We start from the raw sequence: 25,116 nt of genomic DNA, 5'->3' as shown, positions 1-25,116 counted from the left end.
GGTCAGCTCCCTCAGGAGGCATGACAGTGTAGGCCCTGAGAACAGAGAGTCTCACTACTCCAGGTAGGGGCTATAGAATAGTAGCAAATATAAGATTATGACAGGAATACCAGCTTTTAGGCCCCACCTCAACCTTCTAAATCTGTATGTATTTAGGGCAATCTCAAGATGGCAGCTCCCTTTCCCAGGATCCTCCTCTTTCTTGCATATATTGTCAGAATTCCAGATCCAACTCTGACCTCCTCAGTGAGAGTTGGTATATTCAAGGTGCTTTATTTTACTATTCCTTAGTTTGATTGACAGCCTCATAATTTAACTAAATGTAACTAATAAATATTATATTGTGGGTGTTATGTGAGATAAAAGACAGTGATTGCTGCTGCAGGTTGCCCTTCGAGGCAAGAAGGTGCTGGGTGGCTTTGGACATCCACACAGCTTCAGAACAGAGAGTACACAGTTCCAAGACTTGCAGGTTTGATCTCAAGCTCGAGACCTCTGCTGAAACCATGCTCCATCAAATCTTCTCTCAGGCCAAGAAGCAACCTAACTTGACCTCCCTCTTCATCTTTATTGGAGCTGGAGGTACTGAAGCAGCACTGTACACCATATACTTGGCATTGTTCAATCCAGATGTCAGTTGGAACAGAAAGAATAACCCAGAGCCCTGGAACAGACTGGGTCCCAGTGATCAATACAAGTTCTATTGAGTGAATGTAGACCACAGCAAACTGAAGAAAGAAGATCCAGACTTCTTTTTTTTAATATTTATTTTATTTATTCCCTTTTGTTGCCCTTGTTGTTTTATTGTTGTAGTTATTATTGTTGTCATTGTTGTTGGATAGGGCAGAGAGAAATGGAGAGAGGAGGGGGAAGACAGAGAGGGGGAGAGAAAGATAGACACCTGCAGATCTGCTTCACCGCCTGTGAAGCAACTCCCCTGCAGGTGGGGAGCCAGGGCTTGAACCGGGAACCTTATGCGCCACCTGCGCTCAGCCCACTGCGCTACAGCCTGACTCCCGAAGGTCCAGACTTCTAAATGAAATATTTCACTATAAAGCTGCTTAAAATCGTCTTCCAGAAGCCATCCACACAATTTTCCACTTAGCCCGGAATTATCTCCCCTTTAAATACACAAAATCATGTTCACATATTATTGGGGTTTACATTGATTAAGAAATTTTTAAAAAGACAATGATGATGAACTACATTATTTGTACCTATGATATGGAGACTTTCCCTGTCTTCCAGCCCAGGTCTGGGTGTGAGTGAATCCCAGACAGCTTGACTTCTTCCCAGGCTGGAACTTAACCATCCCCAGATCCTACCCCTCTGTTTCCAGAAGATCTTCATGGCAACTGACTGGTCAGTCCACCCCCCCCCCCCCCGGGGGTTCAAGTATTCGTCTCTTCCACTTCTTCTTCTTCTAGCGTTTGCCCTTCTTCCGTAGCCAGTCAACAGCGTCAGATTGAGCCTGATGTAAAGTTTCGAGACCTCCTTTGAATCTGGAGAGGTGGCAGTCGTTGACTATGTGGGTCATAGTCTGTCTGTAGCCGCAGGGGCAGTTCGGGTTGTCTCTGGCTCCCCAGCGATGGAACATAGCGGCGCACCGGCCATGGCCTGTTCGATAGCGATTGAGGAGGGCCCAATCATAACGTGCTAAGTCAAAGCCGGGTTGACGCTTGCAGGGGTCTGTGATGAGGTGTTTGTTCTTTACCTCAGCTGACTGCCAGCTCTGTTTCCAAGAGTCTGGAACAGAGAAGTTCAGTGTAGGCGTAGGGGACCAGATTGGATGACGAGACGTCAAGCGTTGAACAAGGTGGGCGAAGATAACACGTTTGGCGAAGGACAGCCCCTCAACATTAAGCTGGAGGACTCGAAGAGCAGGACCAACAGCTTGAAAGCTGTCAGGAGCTGCTTGTTGCTGGCTTTGAAAGTGACTGGGATCCATGTGGATTCAGTCGGCTAGGAAGGATCGTCAGTTTCCCCAATGTCTCTTCCACTGTACCAAATGAAAACTGAGGTGTCCTCTCACTGCTGTCCACCCTCAACCCCACCCCAGGGCTGAGGGCTTAAGGGAACCCTAGTGTTATTTTGGCCTAGGGTTGGGCTGGCAAAATAGCTCATTTGGATAGTGCATTGCTTTGCCATATGTATAACCCAGGTTCAAGCCCAGCCCCCCCCCCCACATTAAAGGAAACTTTGGCTCTGTCGTCTCCTCTCTGTCTCTCCCACCCCCTTTCAGTGTCTACCTCTAAAAAAAATGGTGGGAGTCGGGCGGTAGTGCAGCGGGTTAAGCGCAGGTGGCACAAAGCGCAAGGACCAGCCTAAAGATCCTGGTTCGAGCCCCGGCTCCCCACCTGCAGGGAAGTCGCTTCATAAGTGGTGAAGCCAGTCTGCAGGTGTCTATCTTTCTCTCCTCCTCTCTGTCTTCCCCTCCTCTCTCCACTTCTCTCTGTCCAATCCAACAACAATGAGAGCAATGACAACAACAATAATAACCACAACAATAAAACAACAAGGGCAACAAAAGGAAATAAATAAATAAATATTTTTTAAATGTTGTGGGAGTTGGGTGGTAGCGCAGTGGGTTAAGCGCAGGTGGTGCAGGTGGCGCAAAGTGCAAGGACCGATGTAAGGATCCCTGTTAGAGCCCCCAGCTCCCCACCTGCAGGGGAGTCGCTTCACAGGCGGTGCAGCAGGTCTGCAGGTGTCTCTCTTTCTCTCCTCCTCTCTGTCTTTCCCTCCTCTCTCCATTTCTCTCTGTCCTATCCAACAACAAAGACATCAATAACAACAACAATAACTACAATAAAACAAGGGCAACAAAAGGGAATAAATAAATATAAAAAAATTAAAAACAAATGTTGTGTTACCTTAAATCTGTTACTCTCTCCAGCTAGTTTGCTCACCACCTTCAACAATGAAATGGGGGAAAACCCATATACTATCCTGTACCCTTTTCTCTGAGACCCAAGGGTTGGTTCTGCTGTCTCTCCCAGAACCTTCTGGAGGCTGAACCCAAACACATGGCAGGAAGAGATGGCCAAATTCAAAGCAATAAGGATCCCTAATGGCAAGTCCTGGGGGCCAGGCATAGGCTGAACTGGAAGTGGTGGACAGGTTCTGTCCACAGCACTGTGTTGGTGAGCATTGAAGGACTCCCTATGAGGCTGTCAGGAATCAGGGGACCCAGAACCCTGATGGCCAAGCCACCACCTCCAGAATTCTCTTCTCTCCTATAAAACTCTTCCACCTCTAAGCTGGGTCAGTGCATCCTTCCCCTTTACTAATAATGATTGCATCACACACTCAGACACACCAACTTGCAGACATGCCATGTCTTGGAGGCTGGGTCATTTCTAGTGGCTAAATGCACAGCGTTGTTTGAGCAGAATTGACTCTTCTTATTGAGAAACACCTTTCAAACCATGATGAAACCCAACTCAAACAAGATGCTCTCATGGTGGGGGCAGGTTATAGCCGGGGGAGGCAGTTGCCGGTGGGGGGAGGAAGACAAAGGCGATCAATAAGAAACAGACTGAGTTTCTTTCCTCTGGGTCTGAATTCAGAAATGGGAATGCGCCCTTCCCCCTCATAGCCAGAACAGAGCCCAGGGCTATCTGGAGGACCGGATCTGAGCACTGGCAGCCACTGCCAACCAGTGGCTTTTCCTCTTGTCAGCACTCACACCTGAAAGTCAGAGAAAGCCCAGGTCCCAAGCCCAAGCTGTAAGGCCAGGTGAGGGTGGGTATAGATGCCACAGAGAGCCCCTCAGGGAGAACTCCTTATTTAATTTCACTTCCCAAGTCTCTCCCACTCACAGTTATCAACATGTGGTGACAAACACCAAACAAAAGGGATTATTGACTGAAGGTAAAGATGTCCACAGAGCAGCACCATCATGGCTCTGCTAAGCTGCCCTTCATATTTTCCCTCTAGACTTTTTCATAAACCACATGCTCATGTCTCACTGCCTTCTAAAAAGTTCCTTGGGCTCTAGAGATCACAGTTGTCCCCACCCATGGCCTCTCTCATCTCCCTCAGTGGCACATCAGCCACCTGACCTCATACTTCCCAGCACCCACATTCAGTACAATAGCACTTCTGAGGCCTCTGCTCCAAATGTCTGTCTGTTTCAGGTACAACTCACATTCTAGCCCATGTCACCATTATCTCCTGCTCTAACATCTTTAAAATTTATTTTTTTATAAAGTGATTTATCATGGGTTTATAACTTTTACAGAATTCCAGAGGTATGTCTCCCCACTTCTGTAGGTATGCAGGACTCATTATATCTACCACCAAAGTTCTAGTGCCAACTCACCAAAAATACCTCACTACTCAATCCAGAGTTTTGTTGTGTTTTTCCAGTTCATTTATTTTAGTGATTATATTCCACACAAGTGAAACTACATGCCAGTTGTCTTTAACTACCTGACTTATTTCACTTAGCATAACCATCTTGAGTTCCATCTGTTTTGTTTCAGAAGACACAATGTCATCCTTTTAAATGACATAATATTCCATTGAATGTTTCTCTCACAGCTTTGCTACCTGCTCACCCAACTACACAGCTTCTTCATTCATCCTACTCTTCCATGTTTAAGTCCAATCTGCACATAACAGTCAGAGGGAACTTTTCAAAAAGTAGACTTAATTATGTCACACTCGTTAAAAATTCTCCAAGGCAGGGAGACCGGGGGTAGCGCAGCATGTTAAGAGCACGTGGCGTGGCGCAAAGCGCAAGGACTGGCAGTCAGGATCCCGGTTCGAGCTCCTGGCTCCCCACCTGAAGGAGAGTCGCTTCACAGGCTGTGAAGCAGGGCTGCAGGCGTCTCTCTTTCTCTCCTCCCTCTCTGCCTTTCCCTCCTCTCTCCATTTCTCTCTGTCCTATCCAAAAACGATGACATCAATAACAACAATAATAACTACAACAACAATAAAAAGACAAGGGCAACTAAAGGGAAAATAAAAATAATTAAGAAAAAATTCTCCAAGGTGACATACTATACAAGGATAAATCCTAGACTGTCACCATGACTTGTGAGGACCTTTGCAGGGTTTATCCTTCTCAGCTTGTACCATAAGCAACAGCTTTTGTTTTGTTTCTTTTCTTTTCTTTTTTTTTTTTTTTTTTTTCCCTCCAGGGTTATTGCTGGGCTCGGTGCCTGCACCATGAATCCACCGCTCCTGGAGGCCATTTTTCCCCCTTTTTGTTGCCCTAGTTGTTGCAGCCTCGTTGCGGTTATTATTGCCATTGTTGACGTTGCTTTGTTGTTGGATAGGACAGAGAGAAATGGAGAGAGGAGGGGAAGACAGAGAGAGAGGGGGAGAGAAAGATAGACACCTGCATACCTGCTTCACCGCCCGTGAAGCGACTCCACTGCAGGTGGGGAGCCCGGGGCTCGAACAGGGATCCTTACGCTGGTCCCTGCGCTTTGCGCCACGTGCGCTTAACCCACTGCGCCACCGCCCCACCCCCTTGTTTCTTTTTTATATTGACTTCGGGCCTCTGTCTGGAATGTCCTTCCCTCTGATCTCCTCACAAGTGACTCATCTTTCAGGTCCCAAGTGTCAGCTTCTCTGAAGGACCTTCCCAACCCTTCCTGTGTAATGTAGCTCTCAGTTCTCACCATCTCCCTGTCCCTGCGTTGGCTTATTCACAGAATCCTCTTGCTGTGACATAAGTTGACTTTGATTTCTTCTGTTGGGACCCACAGTGCATAGAACAGGGTCACAGATACTGAAATTAGTGAATGAATGAATCAGTGAATGGATGAATGAATGAATGAATCTAACCATGGGTTGGTGTTACCTAATAGTGTGCTTTGTCTTCACATCCTAACCATAAATCATGTGAATGAATTTTAAAGACCTTCTGGTTAATGAACTTTATCAGGGATAATGATTTTTTTCCCTCTGACATTTTCAGAACTCAAGAGACTCAGTGCTATTTGGCAAGCTTGTGCCCCAGGGTGGAGGGACAGAGCAGACTGGTGCTCCAAGCCCTTCTAGTCATAATAGAGCTCCCGGAAGGGTGTCGGTGTGATGACAAGGCAGGTCACCAGTGTTACTCAGCTGCACCTTTATTGAGTCACAAACTCATGATTTTGCCCAGAAAGTCAGCAGTTTTTGATATACACATTCATAGACAGCAGGTTATGAAAGACAAACAACGAACTCCTACTCTTCTTCCTGCCTCCCTTCAGAAGCTGAGTATTTTGGGTACTTGATCTTTGCATTTCCCTTATAATTTGAGAAGGACATTGAAACTGACAGCACTTAGTGGGAGTTTTCTTGGATTTATGGGAGTCATTTGGAATACATGTATTTATTGTTGTTATTATTGTATGTTACCACCAGAGCACTGCTAGCTCTGGGTTATGGTGGTGCAGGGAACTGATTGAAACAGGGATCTCAGTGCCACAGGCATGAAAGTTTTTTTGTATAACTATGAACTCCCTGGTCCCAAATTTTTTAAAAGATTTTATTTATTAATGAGAAAGATAGGAGAGAGAGAGAAAGAACCAGACATCACTCTGGTACATGTGCTGCCAGGTATTGAACTCAGGACCTCATGCTTGAGAGTCTAGTTCTTTAGCCACTGTGCCACCTCCCAGACCACCCCCCAATTTTTTTTCTTTATTGGGAGATTAGTGGTTTACAGCTGACAGTAAGATACAGTAGTAGTTTGTACATGTGTAACACTTCTCAGTTTTCCACATAACAATCTACCGCATCCCCGTTTTCTTCTGCCACCCTATTTCAAGACCTGCACACTCCCCCCCTCCCCAGAGTCTTTCACTTTGGTGCAATACACCAACTCCAGTCCAAGTTCTGCTCTGTGTTTTCCCTTCTGTTCTTATTTTTCAACTTTTCTCTGAGATTATCCCATATTCATCCTTCTCTTACTAGCTTATCACACCTAACACAATTCCTTCAAGCTGAAATATTTTAAACAATTATCTTTATTTATTGGATAGAGATAGAGATAGCCAGAAATTGAGAGAGAAGGGGGAGATAGATAGAGACTGAGAGACACCTGCAGCACTGCTTCACCACTTGCAAATCTTTTCCTCTACAGGTGGGGGCTGGGGGCTCTAACCTGGTCCTTGCACATTGTAACATGTGCACTCAGTGAGGTGCGTCATCACCCAGACCCTAAAATATTTTTTAAGTCAGAGTTTTGAAACTTTTTTTCGCCTCCAGGGTTATTGCTGGGGCTCGGAGTCTGCACTATGAATCCACGGCTCAGAAGCCATCTTTTTTCTTTTCTTTTTTTTTTTTTTTAACTTATTGGGGCATTAATGGTTTACCATTCTTCTTTCTTTTTTTGTTTTTAAAGATCTTATTTATTTTTGAGAAAGACAGGAGGAGAAAGAACCAGACATCACTCTGGCACATGTGCTGCCGGGCGATTGAACTTGGGACCTCATGCTTGAGAGTCCAAAGCTTTATCACTGTACCACCTCCTGGACCACTACCATTTTTCATTTTTATAGGATAAGACATCAAAATCAAGGGGAGATGACCTAAAGCTTTTATGTTGCAAAATCACTGGCCAACCCTGGATTGTCTACTAGATTCCTTGCTAGTAGTAGTGAGAAAAGCATAAGCTCCTGTCACCGATCTACTTTCATCAACTATCCTGCATGTTAGCTAGTTGCTACAATTCTCAGAGTATAATTTTCATGTTGACTATTTTCTATATTGAGACCCCTTGTTCTTTTTATAAAACAAACAAAACACACATACACACACAAAAGCCCCATAAAAACCAAAATAGTCCTGTTTCCATTCACTGGCCCCTCTATGAAGAGCAAAACTCTCCATCTGGTTAACTTTATGAGAGACCAGCAGATTCTCTTGCCTTCAGTTCTGGGTTCCCATAATGATAAAATAGGGCAGATAACCCTTAAGAGAAACTCTTATCATGTACATTTCAGAAAGTGGAACTGACAAAATAACGACCTCAAAGACCAGCAGCAGGGATTGTTAATAGTGTAGCCGCTGAGGAATTCCTGGCTAAGTGCCTCTTCTACCCTTTTTCTCCAAGGGAGGACACGTGGCCTAGAGACCCGCAGGGGAGCAGGGGAGCATTAATTCCTCTTTAGCTCATCTAATTGTTTCAAATTAATTTTCTCAAAATTGTAGCAATAGCACTGACAGACCAGTTAGGGGAGTTATTTAGATGGTTATTTATTTATTTATTTATAGATGGGTATTATTAAAAAAATATATTTTGACTGTGCTTAACATGGCTCAACACATGTGCTGCCTCTGTGCTATGGAAACTAAGCATCCTGGAATGTGTTTGGAGTCCAAAAAGTGGTTTTGAGTTCCTATCTTGCATTCTTACAGTGTGGAGGCCACCTGCAGAAGATGTATTTTTTTAAATGACCATATATATATATTTCTTTATTTTCCCTTTTGTTGCCCTTGTTGCTTTTTCATTGTTGTAGTAGTTACTGTTGTTGTTACTGATGTCTTTGTTGTTGGATAGGACAGAGAGAAACGGAGAGAGGAGGGGAAGACAGAGGGGGAGAGAAAAATAAGACACCTGCAGCCCTGCTTCACCGCCTGTGAAGTGATTCCCCTGCTGGTGGGGAGCCAGGGGCTTGAAGCGGGATCTTTGTGCCCATCCTTGCACTTTGCGCCACATGCGCTTAACCCGCTGCGCTACTGCCTGACTCCTTAAAATGGCATTCTTGGGGGCCGGGCAGGCAGTAGTGCAGCAGGTTAAGCGCACTTGGTGTGAAGCGCAAGGACCGGCGTAAGGATCCCGGTTCAAGCCCTGGCTCCCCACCTGCAGGGGAGTCACTTTACAAGTGGTGAAGCAGATCTGCAGGTGTCTGTCTTTCTCTCCCCCTCTGTCTTCCCCTCTTCTCTCCATTTCTCTCTGTCCTATCCAACAACAATGACATCGTCAACAACAACAACAATAAAACAAGGGCAACAAAAGGGAAAAATAAGTAAACATTTTTTAAAAATTAAAAAAAATGACATTCTTGTTTAGGACAAAAGCACAAATGTGACATTTACTTGCAAGCAATGGTAGTGTCCTCACAACAATGTAAATTTTAAGTAGACAGTCACAGAGCTGAAGAAAGTTTGGCCTACATATTGAAATACTATGAGATTTTTTTAAATGTCTTATCTTCTAACTTTATTTTGTTTAATAGGACACAGAAATTTAGAGGGAAGAGGGTGAGAGACAGTGAGACACCTGCAGCCCTGTTTCACTGCTTGTAAAGTTTTCCCCCTGCAGGAGGGACCAAGGGCTTGAACCCTGTAATGTGTGCATTTAACCAGGTACGCCACTGTCTGGCCCCTGAATCCTATGAGACTAGTCACTGAAGTCACTAATTTGTGATTCAGGTTGGTAGTTCTACCTGTAGGACCATCTACCTACAATCAAATCCACACCTATACTTAAAAAAAAAAAAAAAAAGACAAGGGGCCAGGCGGTAGCGCAGTGAGTTAAGTTCATATGGTGGGAAGCACAAGGGGGTTCAAGGATCCCAGTTCGAGCCCCTGGCTACCCACCTGCAGAGGAGGTCAAGGATCCAGGTTTGAGCCCCTAGCTCCTCACCTGCAGGGGGGTTGCTTCACAAGCGGTAAAGCAGGTCTGCAAGTGTCTGTCTTTCTCTCCCCTTGTCTTCCCCTCCTCTCTCAATATCTTTCTGTCCTGGGCCCCAGCGCTGAGCCCAGTGATAACCCTGGAGCAAAAGGACAAATACTTAAGGTTACGTTAACTATGTTAAACACATCGCTTAAATATGCACAATGCTTTTTTATTATTACACTGAGTCTAGTTCTTGTGAAATATTTAAGTTGAAAAGCTGTGACCCTTATCTAGTTTCTGCTGACAATAGTGTTGGAAGGGAAGGTTAAGTCTATTTAAAGATGCCCTGTGGTGGTCCACGAGGTGGCGCAATGGATAAGCATTGGATTCTCAATCATGAGGTCCCGAATTTGATCCCTGGCAGCACATGTAACAGAGTGATGTCTGATTCTTTCTCTCCTCCTCTCTCTCTCATGAATAAATTAATTAATTCTTAAAAAAAAAAAAAACAATACCCTGTGCACACTTAGCAACAAAATATAGAGTCTGAATGTCTCCTTTTGGGGAGTGATACTTTGTTTTAGGGAGAGAGACTATTAATAAAATATCAACATTATATTATTTTATAAAGATTTACTTCACATGGGTAGGCTATTTTTAGAAAATTCGCAGAAAACCTTTTTTTTTAATTCCCTTTTGTTGCCCTTTTTGTTTTATTGTTGTAGTTATTATTGTTGTCTTTGTTGTTGGATAGAACAGAGAGAAATGGAGCGAGGAGGGGAAGGCTGAGGGGGAGAGAAAGACACCTGCAGACCTGTTTCACTGCTTGTGAAGCAACTCCTGGACAGGTGGGGAGCCGGAGGTTCGAACCCAGATCCTTACGTCAATCTTTGCTTTGCGCCACCTGCGCTTAACCTGCTGCACTACCGCCTGACTCCCATGATACATGATCTTTATAGCTTTCTAAACTAGGCTCTAAAGGGGAGAAAAAAAATACCTGACATGAAATTAATTTATAAATCAGTTTATTTACAGATTTTATCTTTTTAAAGTACATTTCAGTTAACAAATCTATTTACACAGGTATACATGGGGATTGATCCCAGTTATTTTACAGATCATACTTACAAACCACACCCTAAGTCTTCTGTGCAAAGTTGCACTGGATGTGAATATTGGCTGAAAATGGCCTGCTGACCAGGCTATTTACACATACACAGTAAACGGGTTTGTTTTTCATGTCTGCACAATACAGTACACACACAGAGGCTGAGCCTCCCAGAGAATGCTTTGCAGTGTGTTTACCAAGAAGGCTTTGCAAAGTCTGGAAGAAAAAGCTATTAAACATAGGTTAGTTAAAATGACAGTACCCCCTTTACATCAGTTTACATTTTTCTTCACATTTTTTATAATACAAAGATATTTTATTGAGTTGCTGCACAACCAAGTTTAAGATGATTTGTAAACATGTAAATTCCTACAATTTGCATTAAACATCATTGTAGTTTCTATCATTTTCTCTTGTTTTATTCACTAGTATTCTTAAGGTAGTAAAAGAAGATGTAAGTTTAAACTTCTTGCAGAAAAGTTATGAGTCTATAATGCTGTGCGAGTATACACGTTATTCAAGTATTGCAAAAAGCTAAGGCCACTTTTTTTCAAGACAAGAAAGTGAACAAAATTGTTTTTATCAATAGGCCACAACACTCGTATGAGCAATGAAATCTCTTCTGAAAGATAATTTCTCAGAGACCTGTAGTCATAGAAGGAATTTTCTTTTAAGTAAAACAAATTACCTTCCTTACTACTTGTGAGTTCTTCCTACTTTTCCCTAGAGTAAAAATTCCTGTTTACACCTGAAGAGGGAATCTATACCCTGTACTTATTGATCCCAGAATTATGCACTCTGGATAACACAAATTATTTTGGACTCAGAGATAAATCTGAAGCCTCTATGTTGGTTTACTACTACTAAATTCTGATAGTGCTATTCTAAAAGATATTACTGCTGATGCAGATATTTTTCTTTGAGAAATTATGAAATAAAAGAAAATGGGGTGTGAGGGAAGGAACAAACACTAGAAAGAGGGAATATTTGGATTCTTGGTAAAAAGACAGAGCTTGATTAAAAAGATCCCAATAAGGAACAAGTGTCTGGGTATCCATATTCATCACTCCTAGTCCTAAAGGTAAACCCATTTTTAAATTATGTCCAAAATAGTTAAATCTGTTAATTATAGATTTCTTATTTTCTGCCACCAAACTATGGATAATCATTTCTAGCAAGGAGTAACACTGATCTAGTCCTGCCTCTCATCCGAAACACAAGATGCTCCAGATAATAAGGATAACAAAGGTAGGCTAGACCCATTCTTGGCAGTAACCTCATAGGGAATTCTTAAGTCCAGATTACCTATTCTAGGGACTTTGATCACTTTTCTCCTTTTCTGGAACATAATGTCATAAGAGAAAAGATAAAACTTTCTTATTAAAAACTGACTCAGGTCCAAATAATAAAGATGTAGAAAAACAACCTATATTCCTATTATATTATTTTCATATTTGTTATAAAAAATGTATAGCATCTAGTAAAGTTTGTTTTAGAAGGACAATGCAATCTTACAGTCAAAGGATATAGACAAGTTGTTCTTCTGTCTTACAAGTAACACAAATGGAACAGAAAAGCCTGTTTTTCCTTGGCCACATGAAAATAGTATCTCCAAACTACTGGTAATAGCCCCAAACTACTGCTTAAGAAACCCTAGGTTACCTCTAAGTCCATTTGCTCACTATGGCTACATGACTTGAGCTCAGCATCGAAAGCCCAGAAGAAATGCTGGCACCAATCAAGCCGGACATTTCCTAAGACCCAATCACAACATTTCAGTGCTTTTCTTATTTGTCAAGAGCTATCAGGCCGACCACTCATTGTGCAAAATGCAAATATTCCAATGATTATTTCAGTAATTTTCTCTTAATGGCAAGATGAAACCAAAGAAGAATTAATATATGCATAGTGAAATACTTGAGATGCAAAGGCAAGTTTAGAGGAAAAGATGAAGAAACAAATGTACATGCACACTTAAAAGATTATACCATCTTTGGGGTTTTTCTAACATACTTGGAAGCTCTAACATTCCAGGTTATTTATAATTATGAATCCAGTGGATGTTTCATACCAAGCTTCTAATCAGGACCTTCAATATTAAGGCATTTACATTCACGCCTAACATTATCCACATTCTTCTGGATTATTTGAAGGAGAGGAGTGACTAAGAGAAATCAGTCAAGAAGACAGGGCACTGAAGACTGAGGAGAGCATCATAAATGCTCTTACATAGCAGCTGGAGTCTGTGTATTTTTGTGTATATAAACACACAATTTCAGATACAGGTAATGGTTGTGAGAAGCAATGCTGCAAGAAAGGCAGAACTGAATTTTACAGTGTCATTAAATCATTTTCTCCTGTTCCTGCTACTGCAGGTGGTCTTAGAAAAGCTCATCTTCTTTTCACTGGATTAAATTGCCTTCTCTGGTATGTGTTTGGGCTAGTTAAAACTGTAGGTTTCCTGTGCAAAGACCATGACCCATTGAAGCTTCAAGATGGAAGCTTTAACTACTACAAGAAGAGTCTTTCACTTTTGAATAGGGACACACATTTCCAAGTTAATAATTTATCTTAAAATAAATTAAAAATGTTTCATAACACAAAACAAGCACACAAACAATAGACAATATATATGCATATATATATATATATATATATATATATATGTAATTTTTTTTTGTCTTTGGTGCACACACTCATTTCCTAAATCATTCAAGTAACAGTGTGTCTATTTGGGGAGAGATGGAAGCTGAGAGTGTGAAGGCCAAAACAAATTATTCCCCCTTCTGCCATGCCTAGATAGATGCCTGAGATGGTCCTGAGAATCTGTGATTCTGAGAGCAGCTGGTAAAAGTTCAGGAGTGAGAAAGTGCAGGGGTGGGGAAAGGGGTGGAAGAACCAGCCCTGCATCAGTCCTTGGAGCCCAGTCTTCACTGGGGGCATTCTTGTTTTCATATTCATATAGAGAAAATTAAAAGTAATGCTCTACCACTGATTTTGGTTAACTCAATAGTCCACTTGCTGCTGCTGCTGCTCAAGTGCAACAATGGATTAAATGGTCTTCAGAAAGAAATGAAATGGAATCTAGAATCAGAAACAGGCACGCATCTTTAACCTGGCCTATTGAGAAGGTGTTAGGGGTTTTATACTATTTCGAGATGGTCATGTCCATTTCTGACTTTCCTGGTATAGACCAGCATTACATTTCAAAACTGGTATAATGAATGCATTTCTTTACAGATCTCTTTCCTCCTAACTTTGAACTCAAGAGAGTGACACCTTACAGTCTGACCTAAGAGGTAAATCTGGTGTTTTTAGTCCTCAACTGAGACCCAGTAGGGGGGCTAGCAAAAGGTGTAGGATTATACTGTGTGTCATCATCAGATGTGCAAACCTACCCACTGAAAAGAATCAATCCAGTGGACAGTCTCTAAAGGCAAAGGCTGTTAATACCAGATATTGTCCTGTGGACTCCAAAACTGGTAGTCTTTAAAGAACAGGCACAGGGTCCGGAAGCACTCTTGTTATGATGGAGATGGGGTGTGTTTCAGGAGGCAGAAAGGCCCAGGACTCATATTAGCACTCAGTGTTCGGTTTATTTGCAAGATGTCACACAAGTAGCATTCTCCCCTGTTTCTCACTGATCTGGTTGAGAACGTCAATAGTGTCTCGGATCAAGGTCTCAAAGATCCCATCAGCCAGCTGCATCTTCACACACAACTCGTCCTCATCATAGTTCACCCACTGGGCCTCTTCTTCATGGAGCTCCTGTACCTAGAATTTGCAAAGTGAAGAAAAAAAAAACTGGGAAATGATAGCCAAAGTAAGAAATTAATTTTATTTTGCTGGGCTTTGTAGAGCCATCCATGGGAATATAGCCAAAGGAAATTAGGCAGAGAAAAAAGGTAATTTATTTACATGGTTATTCTTTAAAGTTCCAGAAAGTCAAACCAAGAGATGGCTCGGTTGGTGAAACATATGGGTTACTATGTTTATTTTTATTTATTTTATTTTATTTTATTTGCCTCCAATGTTATTATTGGGGCTCAGTGCCTGTACAAAGAATCTACTGCTCCCAGAGGCCATTTTTCCCATTTTGTTGCCCTTGTTGTTATCGTTATTATTGTTCTTATTGCTGTTGGATAGGACAGAGAGAAATCGAGAGAGGAGGGGAGACAGAGAGCAGAAGAGAAAGACACCTGCAGGCCTGCTTCACTGCCTGTGAAGCAAACGCCCCCCTCCCCATTGCAAGTGGGGAGGAACCCCAAGTTTAAACCCAGTATCACATGACAGCACCATGTAAGGCACCAAGAAAACTCCATGGATAGTAGAGTGCGGCTTTAGTGTCTCTCTCCCCCCTCTCAAAAGACTGGGTGATGGGAGTTGGGTGATAGCACATCAGGTTAAGTGCAGGTGGTGCAAAGCACAAGGACTAATGTAAGGATCCCAGTTCGAGTCTTCGGCTCACCACCTGCAGGGGAGTCACTTCACAGGCGGTGAAGCAGGTCTGCAGGTGTCTATCTTTCTCTCTCCCTCTCTTCCCTCCTCTCTCCATTTCTCTCTGTCCTATCCAACAACAACATCAACAGCAGCAATAATAATAACTACAACAATAAAACAATAAGGGCAACAAAAGAGAAAATAAATAAATAAATAAATAAATAAATAAATAAATAAAAAGATTGGGTGATGACTGGGCAGGGGACATTACTGTAGTATGTACATATGCATGGTCCTGCGTTTAGTCCCTGACACATTATGCCAGCATTAGACAGATAGTAAGGATTACAAGGGAACGTGTATAGGTGTTTAAAGGTGATAAAATAATGGCCATTAACTATAGGGATTTACAATGATAAAATACATATATCTAAAGACAATACCAGGTATTAAATGAGATTTAATATTTACCAAAGTATTCTTAACGTAGTGCTACTTATGTTTTACTTTTCTTTTTTTAAATATTTATTCCCTTTTGTTACCCTTGTTTTGTTGTTGTAGTTGATGTCATCATGGTTGGATAGCAGAGAGAAATGGAGAAAGGAGGGGAGACAGAGAGGGGGACCTGCTTCACCATATGTGAAGCAGCTCCCCTGCGGGTGGGGTTACACCGGTCCTTGCACTTTGCACCATGTGCACTTAACTGCCTACGCTACCGCCTGACTCCCTGTGTTTTACTTTTAAGGGACTTATTTTCTGTATCTGAATTTATTTTAAGTTTTAAACTTTTATTAATTTATTTTTATGAGCGTTAAGAATGGGGAGGGGATGAGGAACAGAAGGAGAATCACTCAGCTCTGCCATTTGTAGTGCTAGGGATCAAACCTAGGACCTCATGCATGAACACCCTATGCTCTGCAGGCTGAGGCTTCTCTCCAGCCATTATTTCTCAGGTTCTTTAGATCCACAAAATACTATTATGTTAAAAATTATAGGGCATAAATACAGCAAATAAATGACCTAAGACTTTACTACTGCAGACTTAAGATCAATTATATTCTGCGCAAGGATTGACATGAAGATCCTGGTTCGAGCCCTGGCTCCCCACCTGCAGGGGAATCGCTTCACAGGCGGTGAAGCAGGTCTGCAGGTGTCTGTCTTTCTCTCCCCCTCTGTCTTCCCTCCCCTCTCCATTTCTCTCTGTCCTATCCAACAATGATGACATCAATAACAACAACAATACTAACTACAACAATAAAACAACAAGGACAACAAAAGGGAATAAATAAATATATAAAAAAGATCAGTTATATTCCTTTTCTTTCAAAATCTTAATTATTCTCTGATCTTAGAAGAGATGATAAAAGTAAAAGTACTGACCAGGATATGATCCACCCGGTCTCTTTTCTTTCTTCCAAATTTCATCATTTTCTGCCAGTCCGTTTTATGATTTGGTTCCTTTTTAAGACTAAACAACTTGAGTACTTCAGTTGCTATGAAATTCTGTGAAAAGAAGAAGAATGAATGGAACACAAAGTTCTAGCAGTATAAAAACTACAACAAAGGATATATACTAATAATCATAATAAAATACCATGTCTTTCACTTACAGTTCCACTTAGCACATTTGAGAAGCATTCCAAATGTTCATACTCTTTACTTAAAACTTTTTCTGTATACTGCATAGAAAAGTAAGACCCAACTATGAATCTGCAAAGAAACATCACTGCAGAGTTCTCCTTATCCAAGAACCACCATCAGCTAACTTTAAGCTGGCAAAACTACTAACGCATAAAAAAAACAACTCTGAACTTGAAAAATTCCACATCAATTTTGGAAACAATACAGTGTAAGCCAAGTGCAAGACTTTGGTTGGGACAGTTTATTTTAAAGCATAAAGATTTGAATATGTAAAATTAAAAATTAATTAAGAAACATGATAATTTTACTACTAACAATATTTTTGATAGAATTTTAAAAAAAATATTTAATTTATTTATTCCCTTTTGTTGCCCTTGTTGTTTTATTGTTGTAGTTATTATTGTTATTGTCGTTGTTGGATAGGACAGAGAGAAATGGAGAGAGGAGGGGAAGACAGAGAGGAGGAGAGAAAGATAGACACCTGCAGACCTGCTTCACCACCTGTGAAGCGACTCCCCTGCAGGTGGGGAGCCGGGGTTCGAACCGGGATCCTTATGCCAGTCCTTGTGCTTTGCGCCACCTGCGCTTAACCCACTGCGCTACAGCCCGACTCCCACTACTAACAATATTTAATTATCATGCTTAAAAATAGTATATAATTCCATTTCAGTGTTAAAATTCGTTGGCAACACTGTTTTACTGATGTTGGATTCTGATGGTTGCTGGCATATATTACGCATGTTGTATTATTCCAGCTTATTCATTATTAGTAAAGGATTAGGGTTTTTATTACCATTTATGGTTGTTCAATGAAAAACAATGTTCTTAAGGGAGAAAGGACACATCTGAGAGTCAAAAATCAGTTGAGAAGTCCCTCAAACTATCAATGCCCCTAGACTCCAACACTCGCTGCTGATACATTCACATGCAGACACAGGCCATGCAGCAGAGGCTGAAAGTTCAGCAGGAAGTACACAGTGCTTAGGACAAAAGTCCCTCAGGTGCTTTTGATGCTCCACTTTTCAAAGCTGAAAATCACTTAGTAATTTTTCTTTTTTGTAAGTGAATCAAACTTCTGAAAACTTTTTTACTTAATCTAAGCAGGGATTGGAGGACTTTTCTTTAAAGGGTTAGATTATAACTATTTTAGGCTTTGGGGGTCATTGTGTTTCTGTCACTTAAGTCTATTGTGATAGCAGGAAAGCAGACAGGTAATAAATAAAAGTGTGTGTGTGTGTGTGTGTGTGTGTGTGTGTGTGTGTGTGTGGTGATCTACAGAATTTGACTCACTTTACTGGGGGTGGTCTATGCTGTCAGGACAAAATGTGTGACATTCTTACAGGTGCAAAGTCATATCTCATTGTTGCTTTTATTTGTATTTCCCTGACCATCAGTGATTTTGAGCATTTTTTTCATATATCTGTTTACCCTTTGGATCTCTTCTTTTTTTTTTTTTTTTTTTTTTTTTCCTCCAGGGTTATTGCTGGGCTCGGTGCCTGCACCATGAATCCACCGCTCCTGGAGGCCATTTTTCCCCCTTTTTGTTGCCCTAGTTGTTGCAGCCTCGTTGCGGTTATTATTGCCATTGTTGACGTTGCTTTGTTGTTGGATAGGACAGAGAGAAATGGAGAGAGGAGGGGAAGACAGAGAGAGAGGGGAGAGAAAGATAGACACCTGCAGACCTGCTTCACCGCCTGTGAAGCGACTCCACTGCAGGTGGGGAGCCGGGGGCTCGAACCGGGATCCTTACGCCGGTCCCTGCGCTTTGCGCCACGTGCGCTTAACCCACTGTGCCACCACCCGACTCCCTGGATCTCTTCTTTAGAGTAGATTCTGCCACTCTCTTCCCTCCACTTTTCAATGGGGTTTAAACACTTTTATTTATACCAGTTAAATTGTAGTCACTTTATATGAAAGCATACAAATAATATATGTTAATTTCAATCTGTAAAAGTAAATGAATTATAGAGAGCTAAATAAGTCAAAGCACTGCAATAATATTTTTTGGAGGTCAGATTTTTAGTCTATATATTTCAAAACCACACTACCAATATGAAGCCTCCCAATCACAGATGGAAAGCCAATCCCCATGTGTTTAGGACAGGCCTGTTTTCATGTGTATTTTTAGAATATTATATATATTCTTTTTCAAATTGCTACCAGGGTAATCGTTGGGGTTTGATTCCTATATGACAAATCCACCACTCTCAGTGGCCATTTTTCCTCTCTCCTCCCTCCCCTTTTTTTATTAGAATGGACAGAGAAACTGGGGGGGGGGGGGGAGCGAGCAACCTGCAGACCTCCTTTCCACTTGCAGATATGCCTCCTGCAGTTGAGAAGCAAGGACTTGATCTTTGTGTATGGTAAGGCTTGGCTCAATTGGGTATGCCACTGTCAGTCTCCCCAGAATATTATACCTATCTCTAAATTACCAAAAATTTTTAGAAGGTGTAATAATTTATCTCCCTGAGTATTTACTAATTTTTCTTAATTATTGCAAATTGTGCTGGTAGGAATGTAAATTAGTCCAACCCAGTGGAAAATAGTCTGGAGGTTCCTCAGAACACTAATGGACATACCCTATGACCCAGCAATTTCTCTCCAGGGAATATAGCCAAAGAAAGCCAAAAAAAACCCTAAGTAGATCTATGTATATTTACGTTCGTGGTAGAAAAATCTGTAATAGTCCTAACTTGGAAGCAACCCAGATGCCCAACAACAGGTAAGTATATAAGAAAATGGCAGTATATATACACAAGGGAATATTACTCAGCTGTTAAAAATGGTGAAGTTATCTCCTTTGCATCATCTTGGATAAAATTTGAAAAGTCATGTTAACTGAGTTAAACCAAAATGAGAAGGATAAGTACTGGTGATTTCACTTACAGATGGAACTTAAAAAACAAAGGCAGTAGGGCTGGGGTGGTAGCGCAGTGGATTAAGTGCACGTGGCATGAAGTGCCAGGACCAGTTCAAGGATCCCAGTACAAGCCTCTGGCTTCCCACCTGCAGGGGAGTTGTTTCATGGGTGGTGAAGCAGGTCTGCAGGTGTCTTTCCCCGTCTCCCCCTCCTCTCTCGATTTCTCTCTGTCCTATCCAACAACAACAATGGTAACAATAACAACGAGCAACAAAATAGGAAAAATAGCCTCCAGGAGCAGTGGATTCATAGTAGAGGCACTGAGGCCGAGTGATAACCCTGGAAGCAAAAGAAAAAAAAGAGAGAGAGAGAGAGAAAGGGAAAACATAAAGTGAAACTTGGACTAGGTCTATTGTATTGCAGCACAGCAAAGGACTCTGAGAGCAAGGAGGAGAAGCAAGGGGGTGGAGAGGGCTTTTGGGTCCTAGTGAATGATGGTGGAAATGGATCTAAGTTAGGGGTGAGAGTGTTTTCCAGATACCTATCACAGACAGATGAGAAATTGTACCCATGTGTGAAAAACTGTACTGTAAATTATTAAGACCCCAATAAAGTGATAAAAAGATCATTATAAATTACATAATATAGACAACTATTTGAAAGGTAAATACTTTATTTATTTTATTCTTTTTCAAATTCTTTATTATTATTATTTATTTTTCCTTTTGTTGTTCTTGTTTTTTTATTGTTGTAGTTATTATTGTTATTAATGTCGTCGTTGTTGGATAGGACAGAGAGAAATGGAGAGAGGAGGGGAAGACAGAGAGGGGGAGAGAAAGATAGACATCAGCAGAACTGCTTCACCACTTGTGAAGTGACTCCCCTGCAGGTGGGGAGCCGGGGGCTCGAACCAGGATCCTTACACTGGTCCTTGTGCTTTGCACCACGTGTGCTTAACCCACTGCGCTACCACCCGACTCCCAGGTAAATACTTTAAAAGAGTACCTGATTTTATGACATTTATTGATCTGTATAAATGAACAGCAAGTCATTAAATATTCTGAAATTTACCTTGATTTCTTCAAGACTATTCGGATTTTTCACTCGTCGAAAATAACTAGAGTTGATTCTACATGGCTTCATCCAGATAGGTTGATTCAAGTTGGGATCCTCAGCAAAAATTTCTTCAAATATCTCTTTTGTTAAATCAAAAACCGCCTTGATAGAGAAGAAAATGAAAGTGGCTAAGTGTCCAACTTTTAGACAACTGGAGCTTTTTTTTTAAAAATTTTCACATACATACCTGTTTATAGACTCTTTTACTAATGCTCTCTATATCTAAGCCCTTACTGGCAAAGCCAAGTAGTGTTGCAGGAATACTGATGCTATGAAGATCATGACCTAATTCTTTCCATTTCCAAAGTTCTTCTGCTGCATTGTGCACAAGAATTTCTACTTCTTCTGCAGTATGTGGGACTGCTAGTAATGTTTCACATGGCTTTTTGGAAGCTCTTTTAGGTTCTGCCATTAGAGGTACAATGCTTTCTTCTGCCTTACTTTTTGGGATCTTGGGTGAAGAACTCAAACCAAAGTCTTCATCAAACCAGTCTTGATCATCTCCTAACACACTCAGGAATTCACGACTGATTTCAAGTTCAGCAAGTCTCTTAGCAAGTTCCTCTTGCCCACTGGCACCAAACACTGGACTCTCCTACAGAAATGGAACCATTCAAAAACACCATTTAGTGACCTCATATCACTTAGCATAATAAAAGACAAAACCAATATTACATATTTACCATTTTTCTACATGTAAGAAAAATGAAAAGTTGATGACTACTATAAGAATAATTTTTTGGGAGCCTGGCAGTGGTGCAGCAGGTTAAGCACACATGGCAGAAAGTACACAGACTGGCATCAGGATCCTGGTTTGAGCCTCCAGCTCCCCACCTACAGGAGGTTCACTTTACAGGCGGTGAAGCAGGTCTGTAGGTGTCTATCTTTCTCTCCCCATCTCCCCCTCCTGTCTCAATTTCTCTCTGTCTTATCCAACAATAGCGACAACAATAACAATAATAATGATAACTAGGGCAACAAAAGGGATAAAAAATTTTAAAAAGAATAATTTTTTAAATTATATTTATTTATTGGATTAAAACAGCTAGAAATCAAGAGGGAAGGGGGAGACAGAGAGGAAGAGAGACACCTGCAGCTTCACAAAGTTTTCCCCCTGTAGGTGGGATGGGGCGGGGGGGCTTGAACTCAGGTCATTGCATACTGTAACATGTGCTCTCAACTAGGTGCATGGTGCCACCACCCAACCCTGGAATAATTTAAGAAATAATTACTCAGTTGGGGGTAGATAGCATAATGGTTATGCAAACAGACTCTCATGCTTGAGGCTCCAAAATCCTAGGGTTCAATCCTCTGCACCACATAAGCTAAAGTTGAGCAGTGCTCTGGTTTAAAAATAATATTAAAAAAAAAAAAAAAAGCAGAGTAAAGAATTGTCCTGTTTTCCCAAGATTCTGCTCTAGGAAGTCTTACAATTGAATTTTCAAAAATTTTTACAGATTAGCTTTTTTCCTTTTTGTATCATTATCATTCTATTTCTGGAGAACAGTGCTATCTCTGGGATGTGGAAATGGGATATAAAATTTCTCACCTTTGATATCTTCTTGATTATCTTCTCAGGAGCTCAAGTTACACAAAATTATTAGTTTTGTTCAACTATCCATAAGCAACCTAAAGAAGCTGAGGGTTGGGCAGAGGGTAGATAGCATAATGTTTATGCAAAGAGACTCTAGTGCCTGAGACTCCAAAGTCCCATCCCCTGCACCACCATAAGCCAGAGCTGAGCAGTGCTCTGGTTATTAAAAAACAAAACAAAAAAAAAGTTGAGGGTCTGAGTATATGTCATAGTGGCTATCTTTCACTATATATATAATTTCACTAGAAACAACATCACAACTGGTAATCCTTATGGGGCAACAATGACTGAATAGTGGGAAATAACTTTATAGGTGAAAAATAAGTGAGTTGAGAACACTGAAAAGCTCCACTGGTTAAAACTGTTCAGTGTATCTGAAAGGCAATATAGTCTGTAGAAAGTGTATAGGGGCTGTTGATCCAGCATAAACCTACCAGCGTTTGTGACAACCCTATAATGACTACTGGTGACATAACAGAGGAAAATTAAGCCCTAGAGAAAACTACAAGGCAAACTGACATGTTTTCTGGACAAAATACTTACAGGTCTGGGACACATATCTGGTGAGGACATCTCTTCTTTTTCATCTTCCAATTCAGACCTTAGGTAGCAGTCTGGAACACCTGGCGATTGTTCCTCAAGATTATGGAATAAGTCTGCAGGCAGCATTTCCTTCTGATTGTCATCAAGAAGCTCTTGATTGCTAAGGTGGATTTTCTCATTCCGAGATTTTTTGATTTGTTGTAGCTGATTGACTGTGTCCTTTACAAACACATTTAGCAAACTATCTGTTAGCGAGGTGACTGTTTCCAGTTGTTCCTTTGATTTTTTTCCCTCTTTTAGTGATGACTTCAGTTGGGCTTCCAGTTGATTCTTTTCTCTTCTTAAAAGGTCCAAAAGTGGGGTCGAGAACGTTTCTGGAACTTCAGAATATAGGTCCTCTTGTTTGTTTGCAAGCTGCTGTTGTTTCTTTAGATCTTCAGGAAAGGTATTGTCTAAAGTATCATCTTCTACAGCAGTGGAAACCTTTTCCATAGCATTAGAAACAAGATCCTTGTTTTCCTTTGAAATCAGTGAATCCACTGAAGACTTCTGGTGAACGTAAGTTTCAAATGCCCCAGAAATATCCTGTATACTTTCTGTTTCTATTTTAAGGCTTCTATCAACTGAGACTTCTATATTATGCATACTTGGTAGAGATTTCTCATAAGAATATTCAGTTGCATCCTTTTCTCTATCGAGATTGAGACCTTCTTTATCTTTTTGTTCTTGATTACAGTATTGATATTGTTCATCTGGGTAACAGTCTTCATCTTCATTTATATCTACATAGTCATCAAAGTTTTCTGGAATGTGAGATATTTTTTGAGGAGGAGCAAAAATACCATGCTTCTCTTTACATACAAAGTATATAATACCATCATACGTTCCATTGTTATTTCCTTCAGGCTTATCTAACTCTACTCCAGCCCAAAATCCTTCAGCAAAACTGGTCAGACCTTTGAATCGAAGAGTTCCTGGTTGAACATTGCCAATCAACACCCTATCACCGATGTGGAAATCAAGTAATTCATCTGCCATAGAAACTGAAGCCAAGGATGGAAACTCAGTAATTCCCTGTTCATGCCCTACATCACTACGCTCCTTACTTTTCATCAGCTCAGTGGGAGACTTAAGTTCTAGGAGCCTTTCAGAGTGGACATTGCTATGAACAGAAAGACTTTTCTCACTTAGGCACTCACTGATTTCATCATCACTACCAAAGCTAGTGGCTCTGCTTCTGGAATTCCTTGTTGGCTGTGACTTATCTCTACAAGACTGAGAGTCTTTCCTTGATGAGGACAAAGATGATACCTCAAAGTCATCATTGTATAACTCAGCTGAACTTTCTTTCTTGAAAGAAGATACTTCAAAATCTTCAGCATATGTCCTCTCTTTAGGGGCAGAAAGATGGCTTGACAAAAATAAGTCCCTTTCCTTTATGTTTTTCTGTTCATGAATGTTTTTCTCTGGTTGGATGTCTGGACTATGATCCATATCTTGATTTGACTGTCTCTCTCTTAATTCTTCATGAAGATTTTTAATGGCTAATTTAACTAAGTCTCTCTGAACACTTGTAGAATCTAAAGGAAGATCTTTTTTTGAAGGAATTTCAGTTGAATCTCCCTGTTCCAGGTCGAGTTTTACTAACACATCAGGCTTTCTAGATGGTTTAGAATAGGCACCTTCAATTGCACTTTCCTCTAATTTTATACATTTTGCTTCCTGTATTTCTGATTTTTGTGCAAATTCTTCTTCAGCCTTGACATCTGATATATCCAGAATTTTATTAGGGGCATTTAGTTCTTTAAGAAGAGGCAAAGAAGGTACATTTTCTAGACAATCTCCAGATTCTGCTCTGATTTTCCTCAATGACTGGAGAATTGGAGATGAAGTCTGAAAGTGCTCTCCTGTTTGATTATCCAATTCAATCGCTCCTTTTGCAAATGAAGATAAAGACTTTTCCGATACTGATCTGTCAGAACTTGACAATGTAGCATCTTAATGAAAAAAAAAAATCACATGAAAATATTTAATCAAAATCCTTCAATTTCTGGAATCTAAATTTAAAGAAAAGTCTTTTTTTTGTTTTTTAAACCAGAGCACTGTTCAGTTCTGGCTTAGTAGTGCAAGAGACTGAATCTAGAACTTTGGAGACTCAGGCATGAGTGCCTCTTTGCATAACCATTATGCTATTTACCTTCGCCCAATAAAAGTCAAATCTTAATGAGGAAAAAGTATAGTCAGCAAAT

The 25,116-nt window shown here is 40.9% G+C and overlaps 2 protein-coding genes across 8 annotated transcripts in view; one reads left to right on the top strand and one right to left on the bottom strand.

Annotated features, from left to right (window-relative positions):
- Positions 1–501: 501 nt before the first annotated feature.
- On the top strand, positions 502–891 carry LOC107522671 (cytochrome c oxidase subunit NDUFA4-like). Its single transcript, XM_060196964.1, has one exon. The coding sequence runs from the start codon at positions 507–509 to the stop codon at positions 705–707; it is 201 nt and encodes a 66-aa protein (XP_060052947.1). The 5' UTR covers positions 502–506; the 3' UTR covers positions 708–891.
- A 13,358-nt stretch (positions 892–14,249) lies between these two features.
- CEP350 (centrosomal protein 350) overlaps positions 14,250–25,116 on the bottom strand; it is a 148,187-nt gene continuing 137,320 nt past the window's right edge. For all 7 annotated transcript variants that reach the window (XM_060197768.1, XM_060197772.1, XM_060197770.1 and 4 more), the window contains 5 exons: positions 22,868–24,864; positions 20,918–21,325; positions 20,686–20,832; positions 16,494–16,616; positions 14,250–14,447 (listed from right to left, as the gene is read on the bottom strand). In XM_060197768.1, coding sequence (XP_060053751.1) covers positions 14,283–14,447; positions 16,494–16,616; positions 20,686–20,832; positions 20,918–21,325; positions 22,868–24,864 — 2,840 coding nt within the window. In that variant the 3' untranslated portion in view covers positions 14,250–14,282. The remainder of the gene's footprint in view (positions 14,448–16,493; positions 16,617–20,685; positions 20,833–20,917; positions 21,326–22,867; positions 24,865–25,116) is intronic.

The sequence above is a fragment of the Erinaceus europaeus genome, chromosome 9 (assembly GCF_950295315.1).
Source record: "Erinaceus europaeus chromosome 9, mEriEur2.1, whole genome shotgun sequence".
Taxonomy (NCBI): domain Eukaryota; kingdom Metazoa; phylum Chordata; class Mammalia; order Eulipotyphla; family Erinaceidae; genus Erinaceus; species Erinaceus europaeus.
This window is presented reverse-complemented; position numbering and strand designations above follow the sequence as displayed.